At 39.6% G+C, this 18825-nt stretch overlaps 1 protein-coding gene and 1 long non-coding RNA gene across 4 annotated transcripts; one reads left to right on the forward strand and one right to left on the reverse strand.

Moving 5' to 3' along the window:
- Positions 1–2494: 2494 nt before the first annotated feature.
- Positions 2495–3330, forward strand: LOC115407121 (uncharacterized). The gene is made up of 3 exons (XR_003933592.1): positions 2495–2610; positions 2715–2743; positions 2834–3330. It is a non-coding gene; the product is annotated as an uncharacterized LOC115407121 (long non-coding RNA).
- A 10322-nt stretch (positions 3331–13652) lies between these two features.
- LOC115407073 (uncharacterized) lies at positions 13653–15451 on the reverse strand. Of its 3 annotated transcripts, none has more exons than XM_030117450.1 (6): positions 15313–15451; positions 14903–15169; positions 14564–14599; positions 14353–14478; positions 14221–14273; positions 13653–14117 (listed from the first exon to the last, which is right to left on the reverse strand). In XM_030117450.1, exons 2-6 carry the CDS (start codon positions 15045–15047, stop codon positions 13983–13985), a joined length of 495 nt encoding a protein of 164 aa, XP_029973310.1. In that variant the 5' UTR covers positions 15048–15169; positions 15313–15451; the 3' UTR covers positions 13653–13982. The 3 variants fall into 3 exon arrangements, with proteins under 3 accessions (XP_029973310.1, XP_029973302.1, XP_029973295.1); XM_030117442.1 differs by lacking the exon at positions 15313–15451 and adding an exon at positions 15254–15307 and having other exon boundaries at positions 14356–14478; XM_030117435.1 differs by lacking the exon at positions 15313–15451 and adding an exon at positions 15254–15307.
- Positions 15452–18825: the final 3374 nt, after the last annotated feature.

An 18825-nucleotide genomic window follows, 5' to 3' on the forward strand; every position in this document is an offset into this window, starting at 1 on the left:
AGTTAGACGTTAGACTTATTGAAAACAATCCAAATTCATTTTTTTAAAAGGTGTGAATGAGAATGAAATTATTGAAATTGTTAGTTTGTTTAAGAACAAGAGATCCACTGATGGTTTTAATATAGTTATGGTCCTTTTAAAAGACATTATTAACTTTATAGTTACACCATTTGCATAAATTTGTAATCTTTCTTTTATAACTGGTATCTTTCCAAATAAGATGAAATTAGCTAAAGTAATACCCATTTTTAAAAGTGGTGATGAGCATCAATTCACAAATTACAGACCGATTTCAATACTACCGCAATTTTCAAAGATTTTAGAAAAATTATTAGTCAGACGATTAGATAACTTTGTAGATAAACATAATTTGTTAGTTGAACATCAATATGGGTATAGATCAAATAGGTCAACATCAATGGCAGTCATGGAACTGGTGGAGGCGATATCAACTTCAGCGGATAAAAAAGAGTACACACTGTGGGAGTTTTTATCGACTTAAGTAAGGTCTTTGATACAATAGACCATTCACTGCTGTTAAATAAAATGGAAAGGTATGGGATTAGGGGAATAGCACATACTTGGATTAAAAGTTATCCTAGTAACAGAGATCAGTATGTGCATTTGAATAATGTGAACTCAGACAGGACAAATATAACGTTTGGTGTCCCACAGGGATCTGTCTTGGGACCCAAATTGTTTATTATGTACATAAACGATTTGTCCGAAGTTTTGAAAAAAAATACACTGTATCCTGTTTGCTGATGATACCAGTCTGTATTGTTCCGGACAAGATCTTGAGCAGCTTTTGGATACAGTGGGAACTGAAGTCAAATCACTAAAAAAGTGGTTTGATGCAAATAAACTCTCAATAAATTTGAATAAGACTAAATATATTATCTTTGGAAATAGGAAAGTCAATACACAAAGTCAAATAATAATCGGTGAAGTAGTAATTGAAAGGGCCTTTGCCACAAAGTTTCTGGGAATTATTATTGATGAAAAACTTAATTGGAATTTGCACATAAATCACTTAAAAACTAAAATATCAAAAAATTATTGCTGTATTATATAAAATTAAAACCTCTGTAAATCAAAATGCACTCCAAATCTTGTATAGTTCGCTCATACTCCCATACCTTAATTATTGTGTGGAAATATGGGGGAATAACTATAAATCAAACATTCAACCGATTTTCCTGTTACAAAAGAAAGCTATCAGAGTTGTTAATTATGCTAATTACTATGCCCCTACAAATCCACTGTTTATCAAACTGAATATTTTAAAATGTCATGACCTTGTTGATTTAAACACAGCAGTTGTGATGTATAAAGCTCACAACTTAAAGCTTCCATACTGTATCCAAGAACTGTTCAAACCGAAAGAATACAGATATAGTCTTAGAGGACCTGGTAACTTCTATAAAGCCAAAGTCAGGACAAATTTGAAAAGTAGATGCATCTCTGTGCGTGGGGTTGATCTATGGAACAACTTAGATGAACAACTTAAAGGCTCCAAAACTATTAATGCATTAAAAAAAAGCTTCAAATTAAGAATTATTGAAAATTATAAAGTGCTCGAGTAGAGTGGATTAGCTTTCTAATGAAGAATAAGTAAATTATATTGCGTCATGTTATTTCATTATTACTGTATCAGTCACTTTATCATTGCTGTTATAATTTGTTTTATAATGTTGTGTTTCTGCAGTGTATAAAACTGGTGATTGAATGTCAGTTTATTATATGTGCCATCTTCAGTTTTGTTAGAATTTAATGGGGGATAGGCGATTATAAGTTTAAACTTCAGCCTAATCCGTTTCGGTCAGTATATATGTATTGTGTGTGTAATTATGTACATATGTGTATGTGTGTGGATGGACTTGTATATGTATCTATAGATATATTACATTTGAATGTGCAGTGACCAGAAAAATAAAACTAACTAACTAACTAACTAACTATTTTCAGTTACTTTTCTGTACAATCTTTTGACTCTTCCATATTTATTCATTTTAATTATCATTAGATTGGATTCTAACTTTTTATTTGGTTCTTCCCAGGACCCAAATCTTCCATCTCTGGCATCTTTCAAGCTCCTCCGTCTGCTGCGGTCCATCCAGGAGAGTCGGTGTCTCTGCAGTGTTCGGTCCTCTCTGACACTGAGAAGAAAACATGTTCAGAAGATTACAGAGTTCACTGGTTCAGAGCAGGATCACATCAATCTCACCCCAGTTTCATTTATACTCATGGAGCCAATGCAGAGTGTGGAAACTCTTCACAGAAATGTTTCTATAACTTCTCTAAGAATGTCAGTGTCTCTGATGCTGGTACTTATTACTGTGCTGTGGCTGCATGTGGAGAGGTCATGTTTGGAAATGGAGCAAAAGTAGACATTAAAGGTAAGACTGGAATATTTCCTTTTTGGTAAAATGTTTCTGAACTTCAAAAAAATAATCATGATAATTGAATGTTGTCTTTTCTCAGACCACAACACCAGAACTCTGATCAATACAGTTATTGCTCTTTGTATTGTCTGTGCTGCTTTGGCAGCAAGTTTGACTGTTTCACTGTACCTCATTTGGACCAATAAGAAGAAGGATTCTCACAGTGGTAACACAAGTTTCTTAAATATTAGTACTGTATATTCAACACTGAGTGCAGCTGTAGATTATTATAAAAGTTTTCATAAATTTTTTTTTTTTCCTGTTTCACAGATGCTGAACAAGTAAGCAGTGATCAGCAGGTAAAGTCTGATGATGAAATAACTGAAAAAAGTTGTTGATTTCAGTTATTTTCAAGTAAGTCACAATATTTGTACATTTTCTTTCTTCAGAGTGATGAAGCTTCATTGACCTATTCGGCACCAACCTTCAGCAGTAGAAAAGGCAAAACCGAAAGAGGAAACACACACTCGCCTCAGAAAGAGACGATCTACACTGATGTGCGTTTTCACTGCTGAAAAATGTGCACTCTCAACCTGCTCAGTCATGTGGATGAAATATATATTCAGAAGAGCTGATTGAAGATATTGCGATAAAGTTACAAGTAAGACTCAAGTTCAAGTTAAATTTACACAATGTAAAATACTTTTACAAGTGATTCATGTAAATTTCTATTCAAATCATCAATGTTCACAAATAACTGCATACGACTTGAATTTATGTCTGAAATTATAATGAAATAATGATATTAAACTTTATTGAATTGTATTTTTGCTCGATTGTGATTATCATGCTGATTTTGAGGTAATTTCTCCATAAAACTGAATCCACTGTCAAGTTTTAACATTCACCCATATTTTGTTTTCATTGATTGCTTTTTCTTGACATTTGTGACAGTTTGTTTTGTTAAAGTGACAGTTTTTTTTAAACTGGTCATGTTTGTTGTGAAGAAATTATTAAACTGATGCTATTTTAAGCATGGTGTTTCTCTACTTGAAATTAAAAAGAATAGAAAATGCAGTTATTTAAGCCGGTTTGTTTAGAATTATACATTTAAATGCTTTATACTGTCTTTCTTTTTCTGTAGAAATGGGACGTTTCATACTTATATATTACTATTGCAACAACACATCATCAGTAGGGCAAAACTAACCTGTCTCACGACAGTCTAATCCCAGCTCACATTCCCTATTAGTGGGTGAACAGTCCAATGCTTGTTGAATTCTGTTTAACAATGATAGGAAGAGCCGACATCAAAGGATCAAAACACAACGTCGCTGTGTCGGTAATATGTATACAATACCAAAAGTATTTGCTCACTTCACTTGACTCGCATATGAACTTCAGTGACATCCCATTCCTAACCCATTGGGTTCAATATGATGTCGGTCCACCTTTTGCAGCTATTACAGCTTCAACTCGATTGGGAAGGCTGTCCACAAGGTTGAGGAGTGTGTTTATAGAGGTCTTTGACCATTCTTCCAAAAGCGCACTGGTGAGGTCACACACTGATGTTGGTCAAGAAGGTCTGGCTCTCAGTCTTCACTCTAATTCATCCCAAAGATGTTCTATCGGGTTCAGGTCAGGACTCTGTGCAGGCCAGTCAAGTTCATCCATACCAGGCTCTGTCATCCATGTCTTTATGGACCTTGCTTTGTGCAATGGTGCACATTCATGTTGGAAGAGGAAGGGGCCGGCTCCAAACTGTTCCCACAAGGTTTGTTAGCATGGAATTGTTCAAAAATGTTTTGGTATCCTGAAGCATTCAAAGTTCCCTTGACTGGAACTAAGGGTCCAAGCCCAAACAACCCCACACCATGATTCCTCCTCCCCCAAATTTCACACTTGGCACAATGCAGTCCAAAATGTACCATTCCCCTGGCAACCTCCAAACCCAGACTTGTCCATCAGATTGAAAGATGGAAAAGCGTGATTCATCACTCCAGAAAACACGTCTCCACTGTCCTATAGTCCAGTGTTGGCGTGCTTTACACCACTGCATTGCTTTGCATTGCTCTTGGTGATGTGTGGCTTGGATGCAGCTGCTCTGCCATGGAAACCCATTCCATGAAGCTCTCTGCGTACTGTACTTGGTCTAATCTGAAAGCCACATGAAGTTTGAAGCTCGGCAGCAATTGGCTGTGCAGAGAGTCGGCGACTGTCGTGGATTTTTATTTAAAAAGTATCCTCGGCCAGTTGTGATGCAAAAACCCACAAACATATTTTCCATAAAAATCTTAAAATCTTCAGTTATATCCACTCTTGGTTCTTGAAGTCTTCAATCGTGGTTTTCCTCGGAAAAATCAGACAGAGTCCGAGTCAGAATACAAGTATAGAGACCTTTATTACTAAAACTCCCGGCAGCCAGCATGACCGTCTGAGATTGGCGCACGGAAGGATTTCAGCCCCATCCTTTTATACTATTTCTCTGGGAGCACTGCTGTATCTTCTGTTTGACCATACGACACTCCGTCAAGACTACACATATGCTATATAACACTCCATGGTGACTGTGGGCACATCTAGGAGCACAGCAGTGAACCTGTTAGTTCCCTCTCTCCCTCCCCTACAAAGGTACCTGTCCGTGACCCCTTCTCAGTCCTTATCAGGACCCTCCAACTCTCAACACTCCACACATACACTCAGTGGGGACTGTACACATGAACACTCCATCCATCTCTCACAAGTGCCAAGCACTCTCCAACAATACATACATACACATTGCTTGTCGAGTGGGCCCCATGTGTGTAAGAGAGAAACAGAGAGGTAGAAATACAGCTGCCAGGAGGCTGCCGTAAAAATGAAAAATGGCAGGCAGGAGAAATAACTGTTTACACAAGCACAGTACATGTAACAGAGACATGAATATTCTGAAAATTACTAAATAACATATTATAATAAGCATGATGTGAAGAATACTATAAAATTATTCTTTCTTCATTATTCTTTGCACTATGCGCCTCAGCATCGGCTGACCCCTTTCCGTCAGTTTACATGACCTACCACTTCGTGGCTGAGTTGCTGATGTTCCCAAACTCTTCCATTTTCTTACAATAAAGCTGACAGTTGACTGTGGAATATTTAGTAGTGAGGAAATTTCACGACTGGATTTGTTGCACAGGTGGCATCCTATGACAGTTCCACGCTGGAATTCACTGAGCTTCTGAGAGCGGCCCATTCTTTCACAAACATTTGTCAAAACAGTCTGCATGCCTCGGTGATTGATTTTATACACCTGCGGTCAGGCCACTTGATTAGAACACCTGATTTTGATCATTTGGATGGGTGAGCAAATACTTTTGGTGGTAATATAGTGCATATCAACAAGTCCTCTAACTCAAACAACCACAGTGGTCGTTAATTCAGGCCTGAAATTATGACCATGGGGCACATTTTAAAATCAAGTGGCCCCTAGTGACCATGTAAATAATGTAATGGACATCACGGACTGACTGTTTTTTTTTTTTTGTTTTTTTTTTAGCATACTGAGTTGCACTTAATAGTTACATTCAACCACAAATACAATTCTCTGCATTGAATTACTTCAGTTCAATTTCCAAAACACAACAAAAAGAACAACATCTTTGAAATAGTTTGTGAAACCGATCAGAAGTCACAATATGAACCAAAAAAACAAAACAAAAAAACAAAATCTATAGAATGGAGAAATCTCTGTGTTGTAATTCATACAGTGCTTCTACAGACACTTTGGTGGACGCATTATAATCCGCACATTCACTACGCTGTGGAACACCAAAAAATAATATTGTAGCGTTACGACATTGAAGCAAATACTGGGAACTACTTTTTCTTTTGAAATCACTACGCCCAGACGCCATGTTTAGTAAGCAGTTCCATCTTAGCAATCTTCGCAAAAACAACTCAATCTCATAATTTTGCATTAATATTTCACAGCGTAGTGAATGTGCGGATTATAACGTGTCCACCAAAGTGTTTTGGGGTTGTTGGATTGTGTATTTGATGAGTTTGACGAGGGGGAAGCAAAAATACCGACCACTTCCATTGTGTCCGTCCCGAAAAAAACCCTCGACTCACCTCTGAAAAAACAACAGCTCGCCCTCACAAAAGAAGTAAGTATGCTGTTCGAAATGACTAAGGAATTGCACTAAATGGGCCAATTTGCCAAAATGTTGAAGTATCCCTTTAAGGCAGTAGGTGTGAATCCTGTCGGGCCCTGGAGCTGTCCAGCTCTTCATTTTGGACACTCTTGCCTGTACATCTGCTGTTGTAATTACTACTGGGTCTTGTTCAGGGAGGTTGCTGTGCTCTGCCTGCAACCCTGCCAGCCATTGGGCATTGGTGTTGTGTGGCACTTCTTTCTTCCAGATACTCTTCCAGTATTGCTCAGTCTCAGCCCTGGGTGGGTCTGCTGTGGTCTTACTACCCTGCCACTGAGAGTAGACCTTAGCTGGATTGTTGGAGAGAGAAGCAGGTGGACTCACCGTCATCGGCAGCCTCTGAGCTGTCCTTAGCTATACTCCATCTCCAGCCTCTGTCAGCTCGTCCATGGTCACCCCGGCAGTTGGCGGGCGTTCACCGGAACCAGTCCCTTCAGGTGCAGCGGTGTCAGTTGTCCACAGCCTTGCCTCTGCCAATGTACTTGCCTGTTGATGCTCCTCCGGATCATTTTTCTTCAGCTTTTTTGGTAAAACTGACTTTTGCAAGCAGATTTCCTTGTTTTCTCTGAGACATTTTTTTACTGTAAATCATTGTTACGGCTGCTGTCGTATTTGTTGTGTGCGTGTGTGCACGTGCTTGTGTGGCAGTTTCTCTCCCTCTGCTTCACCTTCAGGCTCTCCAGGCATGGAGATGATAATTGAATAATTGGCTGAGGCACCAGACCATCAGAGAGGACACAACGACGTCCAATCAGAAGTGGCCATGGGAGGAGCCTCACTCTTCAAAAGCCTGGCGGGAGGATCATTCTGGAGTGGCTGTGTCTGATCAGTGACCTGTCGCTCCTCGCTCGTCTGGCTCGGCAGTAGCAAACTGATCTGTGTGTTTGGACTGAGTTCTGTTGAATTGCCTGTGCATTTGTGTGGCTGGTTGGTTAGTGTTCTGTTTGATTATATGGATAGGTAGGGATCACCTTTGGAATAGTTTAGGTTCTTTGTTTCGTCTTGTTTTGATTGATGGTGTCCCTTAGTTTCTGTAACCCTTTTATTTATTAAACACCTCTGTTTACCTTGACCATCTGGGTTTTATGTTACCTCCTTTAAGAACTGTGGTCATAGCAATCATTCACAGCTGTTAGCACTGAAGTTTAGTGGCACGAGCGCAAATGGTCCAGTGCAGTCCCTTTCTGTTTCCGATGTCTGACTTAAGGCACAGCGCCCCCATGTTTCAGTGGCGAGGGCAAGTACTGCAGGCAGACTGGCATCTTTATTAAAGTGAAATAGTGATGTGCAAATCATACATTAAAATTGGCCTAATTCTGCATATAATCCATGATTATGATAATACAAAAATAATAATATAATAAAGAAAATACACTGGGGAAACAGCATTTTGCCAATATTTAGGCCCCTCTCAAAATTTCACAAATCATGTTCTCAGGGGAACTTATGTCTCATTAAGGGGGTCTTAGACCCCCCGGCTCCCCCTTGGTTCGCACCCTGATGGTAGCTGCTAACACATGAGGGGAGGTGTTTAAATAGATGTCAACATATAGGGCAACTGTTTAATCTATTTCTTCTGCTTACAGTACTGGCCCTCATTTATCAAACGATCTTTCACGGGTGTATATCTGAGCGGTGAGCTCATCGTACGACGGGGCTCGCGTGGCATTACAGAAACTTCCGTACCTCGCCAATCTCAGCGTTTGAGTGTTCGGGTGTTGATAAATGCGGCAGCTGAATTTGATCGTCATTAACAATGTTACGCCCTGAAATATGCATAGTTCCGAAGCCGCGCCCAGTGAGGTCAAACACGGAAAAGGAGCGATTTTGGCGGAAAAAGAAACTTTTGGGAGTTGGAAACGGATCCTCTCAGGTCTGAGGTGGAGGTAAATAGCAACACCGCGGCCCGGTCTCCTCCCCACAGCGGGGACGGTCCCACTGAGACACACACACCCGACACCGGACCCGGTGCCGAGCATTACCTCGGACCGAACGGGACACAGGACCGAACAGGACCCGGCACTCAGGCTTCCGAGGGCGGCGTGTGCCACCTGCTGCCGGTGCGGCTTAAATGAAAGACAATTTATAGAATTCTTAATAAAATGTTTGAGCAAACGTCCTCTGTCTGTATTTAATCTCCCTTTAGTTCATATATTATTTTCTAGGTTACTGGTATCACATCACTGATTAAATAAATCATTTGCTAAACTTTAGAGTTTATTTACATTTCAGTAGCGGTTCTTCAGGTCCTGTCTCCTCCGTCCAGACCCAGTGGAGGCTCTGCTGGTTCCCACATCCTCTTGTGGCACAAGCGCATCAAAAGGAACTCTACAGGCCAATGCAATATTGTGTAAAACTGTCTAAATAAAGTCACACACATTTTTGGGGATGAACAGGAACAGCAGCGTTTCCCCCGCTGGATCTGAGCGTCTGAAGCTGCTCCGCAGCAGCAGCAGCGTGTGTGCGTCTATGCGCACTATTAAAACTGCGCTCCTCTCCGTGGCAGGATGGACCAGCAGAAAGTTAAAAGTCCTTTATTAATCCCACAAGGAAGAATTTTATTAGATATTCCGTAAGGGCATCGTTTTATTTTTTATTTATTTTTTTCTAATCTGTACTGAATGTCGGCTGCTTGTGCTTTAAGGCGTGTTTGAGATGTGCTTTATAATTATTGTCACGCTCCGCCAGGTTTTACTGCACTGCACCGCAAGTCCGCACTGACTGAAACTTGCTTACACAATGTCAGACCTGTTGTGAGATTTCATCTTTCAGAACGATCACGATCAAATTGATAAATAACTAACCCGTCTTTCATATGGACGTACGATGGGCGTACTCCCATATACAGCCGTACGACCATTTGATAAATGAGGGCCACTGTGTTTGCGCGTGAGCATGTGCATCTGAGTGCATCTGAGTGCCTCTGTGTTTATGATCTTGCTTGAACTTAAAATCCTCGTCGAAATTCCTGTGCAATTTGTCACCTGAACATGCTTCCTCTCCTTCTGAGCAGGTTGATCTTGAGTCTCAGTCACTCTGTACGTCTCCTTCTGCTGATTTGGGCTCATTCAGTAAATGTAGCAGCAACAGTGATATTTCAATGCGTTTGAGCCTCTTTTTTTTTTTTTTTACAAATAAACAAAGGTTCAATTCACCAAAAATGATTATACCTGAAAACAAAGTCTAATACATGACAAAAGTAAATTCTAGCTGTATATACAGTATATGTTTACAGTTAATATAAATGTTCCATCCAGCAGAAACTTTTGCTTGAAAAACCCTCTTTCACATAAATAATAGTCAGATAACATTGAGGACACTGTCACAAACGTCAAAGAAGAAAATATAATTGAATAAAACACTGTCGTTTACAACAAGCAGGATAATATTTACAAGTTCCAGAGAAATTCTTTTTTCTTTATTCTGTTTTTAGTCATAGCATCAAAGCCACCATCATAACAAGAGACTGATATTTTCTTTTTTCTTTCGTAAATTGTTACTCTGTGGTTAAAAAACACATCAGTGTCGCTCTTCTCTTTCTGAGTGTGTTTCCTTTTTCCGCTTTGGTAACTTTTCTCCTGCTGAAGGTTGGTGCAGAATAGATCAATGAAGCTTCATCTGTCTGAGAAAACACAGGAACAAATGTGACGACACGTGATTTCTTTGATTACTTCATTCATCATTTCATTCTGTGACTTTACCTGCTGATCACTGCTGTCTGGTTTTGCTCGCAGTTTTAGACATTCTGATGTACATGACGACCGTCTTCACGTTGTTACAATCCTTTTTCTCATTCGTCCAAATGAGACAGAATGAAACAATCATAGTTGCAACAAAAGCTGCACCAAGACTGTAAGGGGCTGTGTTGGCCCTTTTCAAATCCTCCTCAGTCTTTTCTAAATAAATAAAAACAACATAAATATTAATTCATTGCGTTCTAAACCAATAGAATAAAATAACTTTTCAATACTAATTATTGAACTGACCTTTAATGTCCAGTTTTGCTCCATTTCCAAACATGACCTCTCCACATGCAGCCACAGCACAGTAATAAGTACCAACATCAGAGACACTGACCTTCTTAGAGAAGTTATAAAAACATTTCTGTGAAGAGTTTCCACACTCTGCATTGTCTCCATGAGTATAAATGAAACTGGGGTGAGATTGATGTGATCCTGCTCTGAACCAGTGAACTCTGTAATCTTCTGAACATGTTTTCTTCTCAGAGTCAGAGAGGACCGAACACTGCAGAGACACCGACTCTCCTGGATGGACCGCAGCAGACGGAGGAGCTTGAATGATGCCAGAGATGGAAGATTTGGGTCCTGGGAAGTATGAAATATAAAACAAGCAACCAATCTAAAACCTGGTCCTCTGGTTTGTTGTCCAATACATGTTTCCTCTGTTTGTCCATCCCAAACAATTGTCAACAATGTTTCCTAACAAAAGCCCATAGGATATTCTCTGTTGTGTCTCTCTGCATGTCCAGTTGTCTGGTGTGTTGGTTCAGTTCAAAGGATCTTTGCTGTATCTTTGCACTTTCTCTCTTCTTATCCCTTAGCTTTTTTCATTCTCTCTTCTTTTTTTTTTTTTTTTTTGCCAAGATTTCTCCTCTCAATGTTTGACCTCAGTGGGTGGAGCTTCTGAACCATGAATATTTCAGGGTGTGACATGTTAATGACGGTCAATTTCAGCTGCCACATTTATCAACAATCAATCGTTCAAACACTGAGATCGGTCAGATACGAAGATTTTGTGACTCTCACGTGCGCCCTTTCATAAGTGAGCTCACCGCACAGATTTGCACCCAAGTCAACGAAAGATTGATAAATGACTGCTAACATGTGCACACTCAGGATGTTTCCATTGACAGATGTATGGCATGTACTGATGGCCATTTTTTTGACAAATTTGTCATTTTTTTTGAGAGCATGACCGTTTTTCATTCATATTCCAGACATATTTTACCTGTTTAAACATTGTTTACACCTGAAACCTTGGGAAACCACGATTGACATTTGTTGTGACATTAGAAAAGAGTGCATTAGTGCACGAGGCTGGTCTTCCTGTCTTATCTTCTGTGTAAATTTCTCGACATTGGTCATGCATCTTTACTTTAAAAGACCTGTTTTTACGGTATGTAGATGTACTGCGATTGTTAGGATTAATGTTAATGTCAGAACTACTTAGTGAGCAACAATAAGTCGAAATGAGGGACGACTGTCAAGTCAAACCTGCTGAGTTCTTTGTTTTCTTTTGTTTCTAATATCATTTCATTGATTTTTGGTGTTTATTCTGCATCTGGCAACACATGCATAGAGATGCTGAACATCCACTTCTAACCCTGATTGTATCTGCAAACATCAGGATAGTCAAAGGTCATCAAAATCATGAATAGCGTTTCTTTCGAGTTCAACAATCCGCATGTGAATAGAATAGCAGCCAGTTCACATTTCTCATGTCACCTTTTTAGAGAATGAAGTGTTGTGCTGTTCTGATCAGGAAGATCAGGTTTCCACCCCTCGTGGTAAGTTTGTGTACAGCCTGAGGTGATTTTTGATCTCCTGTGTAGTTCAGCTGTCGGCCATTTTGATTCACTGAAGCAGCAGTGTGAGCCACCTGTGTTACCTGCTTGTTCCAGAGAGCTCAGACAACATGTGTCTGTAAGTACAAAATTTATGTTGTTTGAATGAAAGTATCTGAGGAAAACAGTGTTCGTGCATCATGCATGTGGTCCTGATAGTTCAGCTGGCAGGTGCAGATGTCAAACGGAATCCTAAAAGGGCCGGCACCCTGCATGTTTTTGCTCTCTCTCTGCTGCAACACACCTCAATCTCATGCTGATGTCGTCCTCAGGCTTGTAGAAAAGTCCAATCATTGAAATCAGCTGTGTTACAACGAGGAGAGATCTTAAACATGTAGGGTCACCGGCCCCGAGGACTGCAGTTTGACACGTCTGAGCTAGATCATGAACAACACAGTTGCAATGACTGAAATTGTTAATTGTATTGATGAACACAGTAGAGCTGCTGTCTCTCTCTGACCTGTTCTGTGAGCTCCTGTGTAAACTGTACTCCTCCCTCTGTTTTGGCTGTTTAAACTAACTGAGAGCAAATAAAGAGGGAGGAAATTAAAATTTTCTGTCTCCCTTCTGCTCTTTGATCATTACCATGGGATGGTAAAATTAATTTAACCTGCACAGCGATTAAACCGACCAGATGACCTGGTAAACTAAACATTGAAATCAAACAATCTTAAATATAAAAGCAAATAAATGGAATCACAAGTAAAAATCCAGATTTGAATAATTGTATCGATTATTCTGAGGATTAGAGAAGCAACACAGGAGTGAAAACATTGTTTAAATATTTAGTTCACACTGAACTTACACAAGGGAAATATATTTCCTGCAAACTTCATACTGGAAAAAAGTAGTCAGAAATCTTTAAAATGCCTTACTCAGTCTGCATAATTCCACCTATATAACATTAATCACCCCCTCCCTTCTCCCACCCTCCACACCACTGCTGTCCTGGTCCACAGCCTCGTCACCTCCCGTATCAACGACTGTAGCTCACTTCTCCTTGGTGTTTCTCCATGATCTCCAGATGGTCCAGGTCTCTGCTGCCCCCATCATCTCCAGAACCCCTCCCTCCACCACATCAGCCCCGTCCTCCAGCAGCTTCACTGCCTCCCGGTCAAATAGAATGTTAAAAATTCTCCTCAGTACCTTCAAAGCCATCCACAACCTGTCTCCCCCTCATCACTCTCACTCCCTGGGGTCTCCACCTCTGTCCACCTCTCTGTTCCCTCCACCCGTCTCAGCACCATGAGGAACAGAGCTTTCAGTCACTTTTTCACATTCTTGTTTAATCAATTTGAATAAGGTTCAGTAGAATTGCTTTATAATTATCAACTACCTCCAGGTAAAAGTATTCTTCATCATATTGATTGATTGAAAGTATGAGTTACTTTTGAAAGGTGTTAATAGCGTTCAAAAGAGCAGGCCTTTAATTTATGTATTGGTGTAATTTATTCAAACAGTAAACACACAGATGATAATGTACACAAAACTAATAACAAGTTAAAGAGCTGAGAAGGTAAAGACAGAATTGTATCTGTTAAAATACACAACATGTCTTCCGAAACGTAGATCAAAAGTTCATATTGTGGACGTACTCAGTAAATACTTGAGTCGTCGAAAGTATCAAGGTAGATTACATGGAGTGAATTGTATCGAAATACTTAAAAATGCTTCTTTAAGCTTCAGTCACCAAAAACTCTTAATGATTACATGAATGTGAGCGTTAGTCAATGTTTACCTCCAATGCCGGAAATTACATGGGCACTCGGGAGTCACGGAAACTAGAATCACATCATTATTTAGTAGATTCAGTGTGAATTACTCCTCAGTTGTGAAACGCACGTCGTTGTAGATCGTCTCTTTCTGATCTGAGAGCATGTTTCTTCTTTCTGCTTTGGTAACTGTTGTCTCGCTGAATGTTGGTGTCGAATAGGTCACTGAAGCTTCATCTCCCTGAGGAAACATCAAGAAATGTATGAAGAGATTTTAAAATGTTGCTTTCACAAGAAACCAGAGAAATACTTCAATAACTTTTCCATTTTGTCTGTAACTTTACCTGCTGATCACTGTTGGTCGGCTCAGCTTCTGTTTCAAATGGAAAAGAGAAATCTAACACAACATGTGATGTTAGTCAACTTAAATCTGCATTTAGTTTTAAATCTGCAAATGTAAATGAATCTTGTATTACCACTGTCGCAATTCTTCTTCTTGTTGGTCCAAATGAGATAGACTGAGACAATCATACTCATGGTCAGTGCAGTACAGATAATGTAAAGGGCTGTGTTCGCTCGCTTCAGATCTTCCAGCTTACACTCTGAAAAAAATACATTTACTTATACTTTCTATTCATTTTGTTTTTGTCATCAGAAACCAATTTACAAGAACAATTTCTCACTTACCTCCTGGGATGCCTGCAGATTGTGCTTCAGGGAATACTAAATAATAAGAATAGTTAAATTGGTGGGGAGAAAAAAATGTGTGAAAATAAATAAGATTACAACGATCACTACAATGTTCACATAAGTAATGCAGTCAGTAAAATATGTGTAAATAAATAAATTAACGACTTTCTGAATGATTGAAAAGATTCATAATACAACACTGAGTTGGCAAAAACGTAGATAACATTTTTTTAAAAAGTAAATTAATATGTTGTTAAATAGATCTGTAAGTAACTGTATTTTGTAAAATTTAGCATGAATGTAAATCCACTTTAATCTCAACTCTGATAAATTCACCTCTTTTGTTCGGTGTTCCAGTTTGGATGAAGAAGGAAAGTCCGTTGGGATTGATCTTTGTTTGATTAACATCCAGAATTAAAGTTGCACATTCTAGATTTGTTGTCAGAGGAGTCGGATGATCTTCACTGGAGTCACAGCTCATTGTTCCTTCCAAGACTTCAGTCTGGTGACTGAAAATGATTTTGATCCGATACGTTTTCTTCTGGTTTGCAGTCTGATGAGGACATGAAAAACTAGCATTGTTTTGAGTCACATCTGCGCAGCCTGAAAACAACAAGAAATCATCCATTAAACCACATTTTTAACTGTATCATCATTTATTCTAAGAACTTTTCTACAAATACTTACATCCAGCTCCGATCATCAGCACAAAGCAAAATAAGACCAGCATTTTCTGACATACCCACCACTGACTGTTGGAACTGGAGTGTCTTCACTTCATTTGTCATCTCATGCAGTGGGAGGATCAGGTCAATGCAATGACCTGATTGGCTCACATTTCAGTTTGATGAGAAGCACACAGTGGATCGTCTCACCATTGACAACACTTGAAACATCAACAGCAGGCCATGTGGGTTTGTTGGACATTTCAGTTCACAGGAAACACAAATAGACTTACAAAAGCAGAATAGATCAAAATAGATATTGCATCACCGTTTGAGGAACAACACGTTTAATAGCTCATCCCGGGAAATGTAAAAGAATACAATATTCACAAAGATTGGATGTCATCACATCTCGGTGTCGTGCCGAGGGGATTGGGGAAGTTTGCTAAAGCCTGCATGGATTTCTTTGATGTCTTCAGAACTATGGTGAATCTGGAATGTCAGCACTGACCCAGTCAGGTCTGTCAAGATGCCAAAACATAAAAAAAAATCAACCCAGACATTAAAATAAGCGCTGACCAGAACAACACGAACTCACATGCTGATCACTTTCTACCAAAATAAATATTCCACCAAAGAAACATTGAATATGTCTTGGTGGGAAAACAAGTCCTGCACTGGACCAAAAAGCGCAAGACCAACATAGTATGCTCTTGTAAAGAAAGTCGCTGCAACTCAAAATACACCAGATAAAGGCCCCAATGACACCATCCACCACAACTTCCCCTGTTCAAAGCACTCAGAATGCAGTCATCCCACCACGAACAAATAGACGGCCATGTGGGGGACACATATTTTTCAAGAAACTACCAATGATGGTGATGAAGATGATGATGATGAAGGGGTGAGGATATTGTTCAGTATAAATTTCTGTGAGGGGAGGGAAGTGTTCTGTTTCTCTCTTCCACCACTCGCTGTAGGTCCTTTCTGATTCCTGCAGCAAATCTGGAGAAAGACACAGTGGAGTTCAGGAGGTTCTCCATGACTGTCTGACAGAAATTAATCACTGAAGGATGACAAAGGTGAACTTGCTTTAAAGTTCTGAGTAAATTCAGTCTATGCTGGGACTTCTTTACCTGATTAGATATTGATGTGTTCCAGGTGAGTTTGGCTGAAATTTAGACCTGTCGGAGGAAGCAGCATGAAGAGCACATGGTTCACTGTGGTCACATCTTAGTAAATGTTCTGGTTCTTTGTGGTGTTCTTGCCTTGGTTATGTTAAAACATCATCTAGTTAAATGCTGAAATCCTTCACATTAGAACATTTCATTGTTCTCTGTCCTTCTATGAAGTTTTCATCAGAGTGTGACGAAGTGACCCCAAAACACTTCTTCAGCTGACACTCACCAGATCTCACTGAAATGTGGCCCAGTAGTCTTTTTAGAGTTTGTGCAATCAGAAAATGTCTTTTTGATGCAATTGGGCTGTCTGTGACAGCTTTATTGGACTTTAGACACTCAAACTACTTTCAGTATTGCAGAGTCCTTGTTTTAGGGGAGTTTCGTCATGAGGTTTACAGTGTAGTGAGACACGTTGGTATAAATAGTGTTTTGTTTTGAAACAGGTCTTTGACTATCTCACCTCTCTCATCATGTGGCCTGTGGGTTTAAAACTATTCTGTTCTTGTGAACATTTCAATGTCTCTTTATTTAAGAGTGAGGGCAAAAACAGATTATTGGATGAGTTAAGAAATAAAAAAACTGTTCTGACACTACTTAAACACCAAATATTTCAGAAAGAATCTGTTTGTCTTGTGACGGACTGCCAATCCATCCATAATGAAACCTGTCTTCACCTGGGATCTGCTCCAGTTGGTTAAAGGAGAAGAAAAAGTTTGATGAGAATTCATAATTAGATTTTTTTCCCTACTTTGCGCCCTGTTTGCGTTAACAGTGTTGCTTGAAGCTGAGACTCTACCAGACAAAAGCAGAACTCTGTTGTGGTTGGGCTTTCAGACCAGCCCTCTGCACTCATGTAGAGCAGAGGGCTTCTCTTCCTGTCCCACTCTGTGGTTACATCTCAGGAAGTTGAATGTGCACCATTTTATCAAAGACGCTTATATATAGCACTGGAATGATTTTAATAAATGATAATTTTACAACTATTGGAATTACAGGAGAAGAGATAAATGTAGTTGAGTGAGGGCTGCACGAACCAAACCTGCTTAGTTTAATGTTTTCCTTTTTAACTCATGTTTCTGCTGTTTGGTTTTTCATTGAAAGCCACTGACACATGGAGGGGAGATCTTAATCTTTCACTTGTTCTATCCTGAGTATGTCTGAAAATAGTGGGACTTTTATTTTTTTTTCTAAATGATGAATAACCTTAATATAGTGTACAGCAAATGACACAGGGAGGAAGTACCGTCCTGCTTTTGGCAAAAACACAAACCAGGCATCACTTGTACTTCCTGTGTTGAAATTATAATGTGTTTCTGGTCCCTGTGGCAGTTGTTATCTTGAGAATTAAAACTTTTGTCTCACATCTTCAACTAACTCTGTGCTCCAGACAGCTTTGTGAAAGATCTCCCACTGTAAGGAGGATTAACATCAGCTGTATCGATGATGTGTGGTGAGGTTCACGGCTGGTGAGGCAGCAGATGATTCTACATTTGATCAGCAGCTGTTCACTGGTCATGTTTCAGATCTCATATCATCACTTTCCATACATAGAGAAAGAACAATAGACACCCCGGACAAGTCACCGGTCCATCACAGGACAAACACAGAGACACAGAAAGCCACACATGCTCACATTCACACCGAGGAACAATTCAGGGCCCACAGTTAACCTCACATGCGTGTTTTTGGACTGTGACAGGAAACCAGAGTGCCAGGAGGAAACCGATGCACACATGGGGAGAACAAGCAAACATCTACTGCTGTCTGTGTAATGCTGGCTTATCTCTGGTGTGGTGTTGCTTTTGTCTTTCTTTTTAGCTCATAAATTGATTTCTGTGAACAGCGAGTGTTGTGGCATTTTCAGCAATCACGAAGCACTTTACATAACCTTTGTGGCTTTGTATGCTCACATTTACAAACAGTGAAATTAATTACTAATTAGAGTGGTCTGAAATAATGTGTGCAGCACAGTTTGACTTTAAACTGGCTGGTGTTACTTCAGCTGAGTTCAATAAAGTGAATCAGTCTTTAGAGTGACCCACATAGAGCATTCAGCTCATGAGTCAAACAGTCATTACTCTTCTAAATCTGCTAAACTGAACCTATTTACAGCCCTCTCACTTTATACGTGGTTGAATCCCCAAGCGAAGTCTGTTTTCAGTAAACAGCTCTTGTGGGTAAAAGGTGCAGAGATGGCCAACCACAACTCTGGTGTGTCAGTGAAGCTGTTGCATGTGACTCTGCTCAGTGTGTAAATGAAACACAAAGTGCTGCAACAGAGGAAAAAAAAAAGAAACCTAACTACTCTGAAAAATGTTTATTAGCTTTTATTGATGACAAATAATCATATTTGGGGCAGAAAATGTTTGTTCAGTGGTCTTTCAGTTGTGCTGATCTCTTCTGTTTCCTCTGC

Source organism: Salarias fasciatus, chromosome 2 (genome assembly GCF_902148845.1).
Source record: "Salarias fasciatus chromosome 2, fSalaFa1.1, whole genome shotgun sequence".
Lineage (NCBI taxonomy): Eukaryota > Metazoa > Chordata > Actinopteri > Blenniiformes > Blenniidae > Salarias > Salarias fasciatus.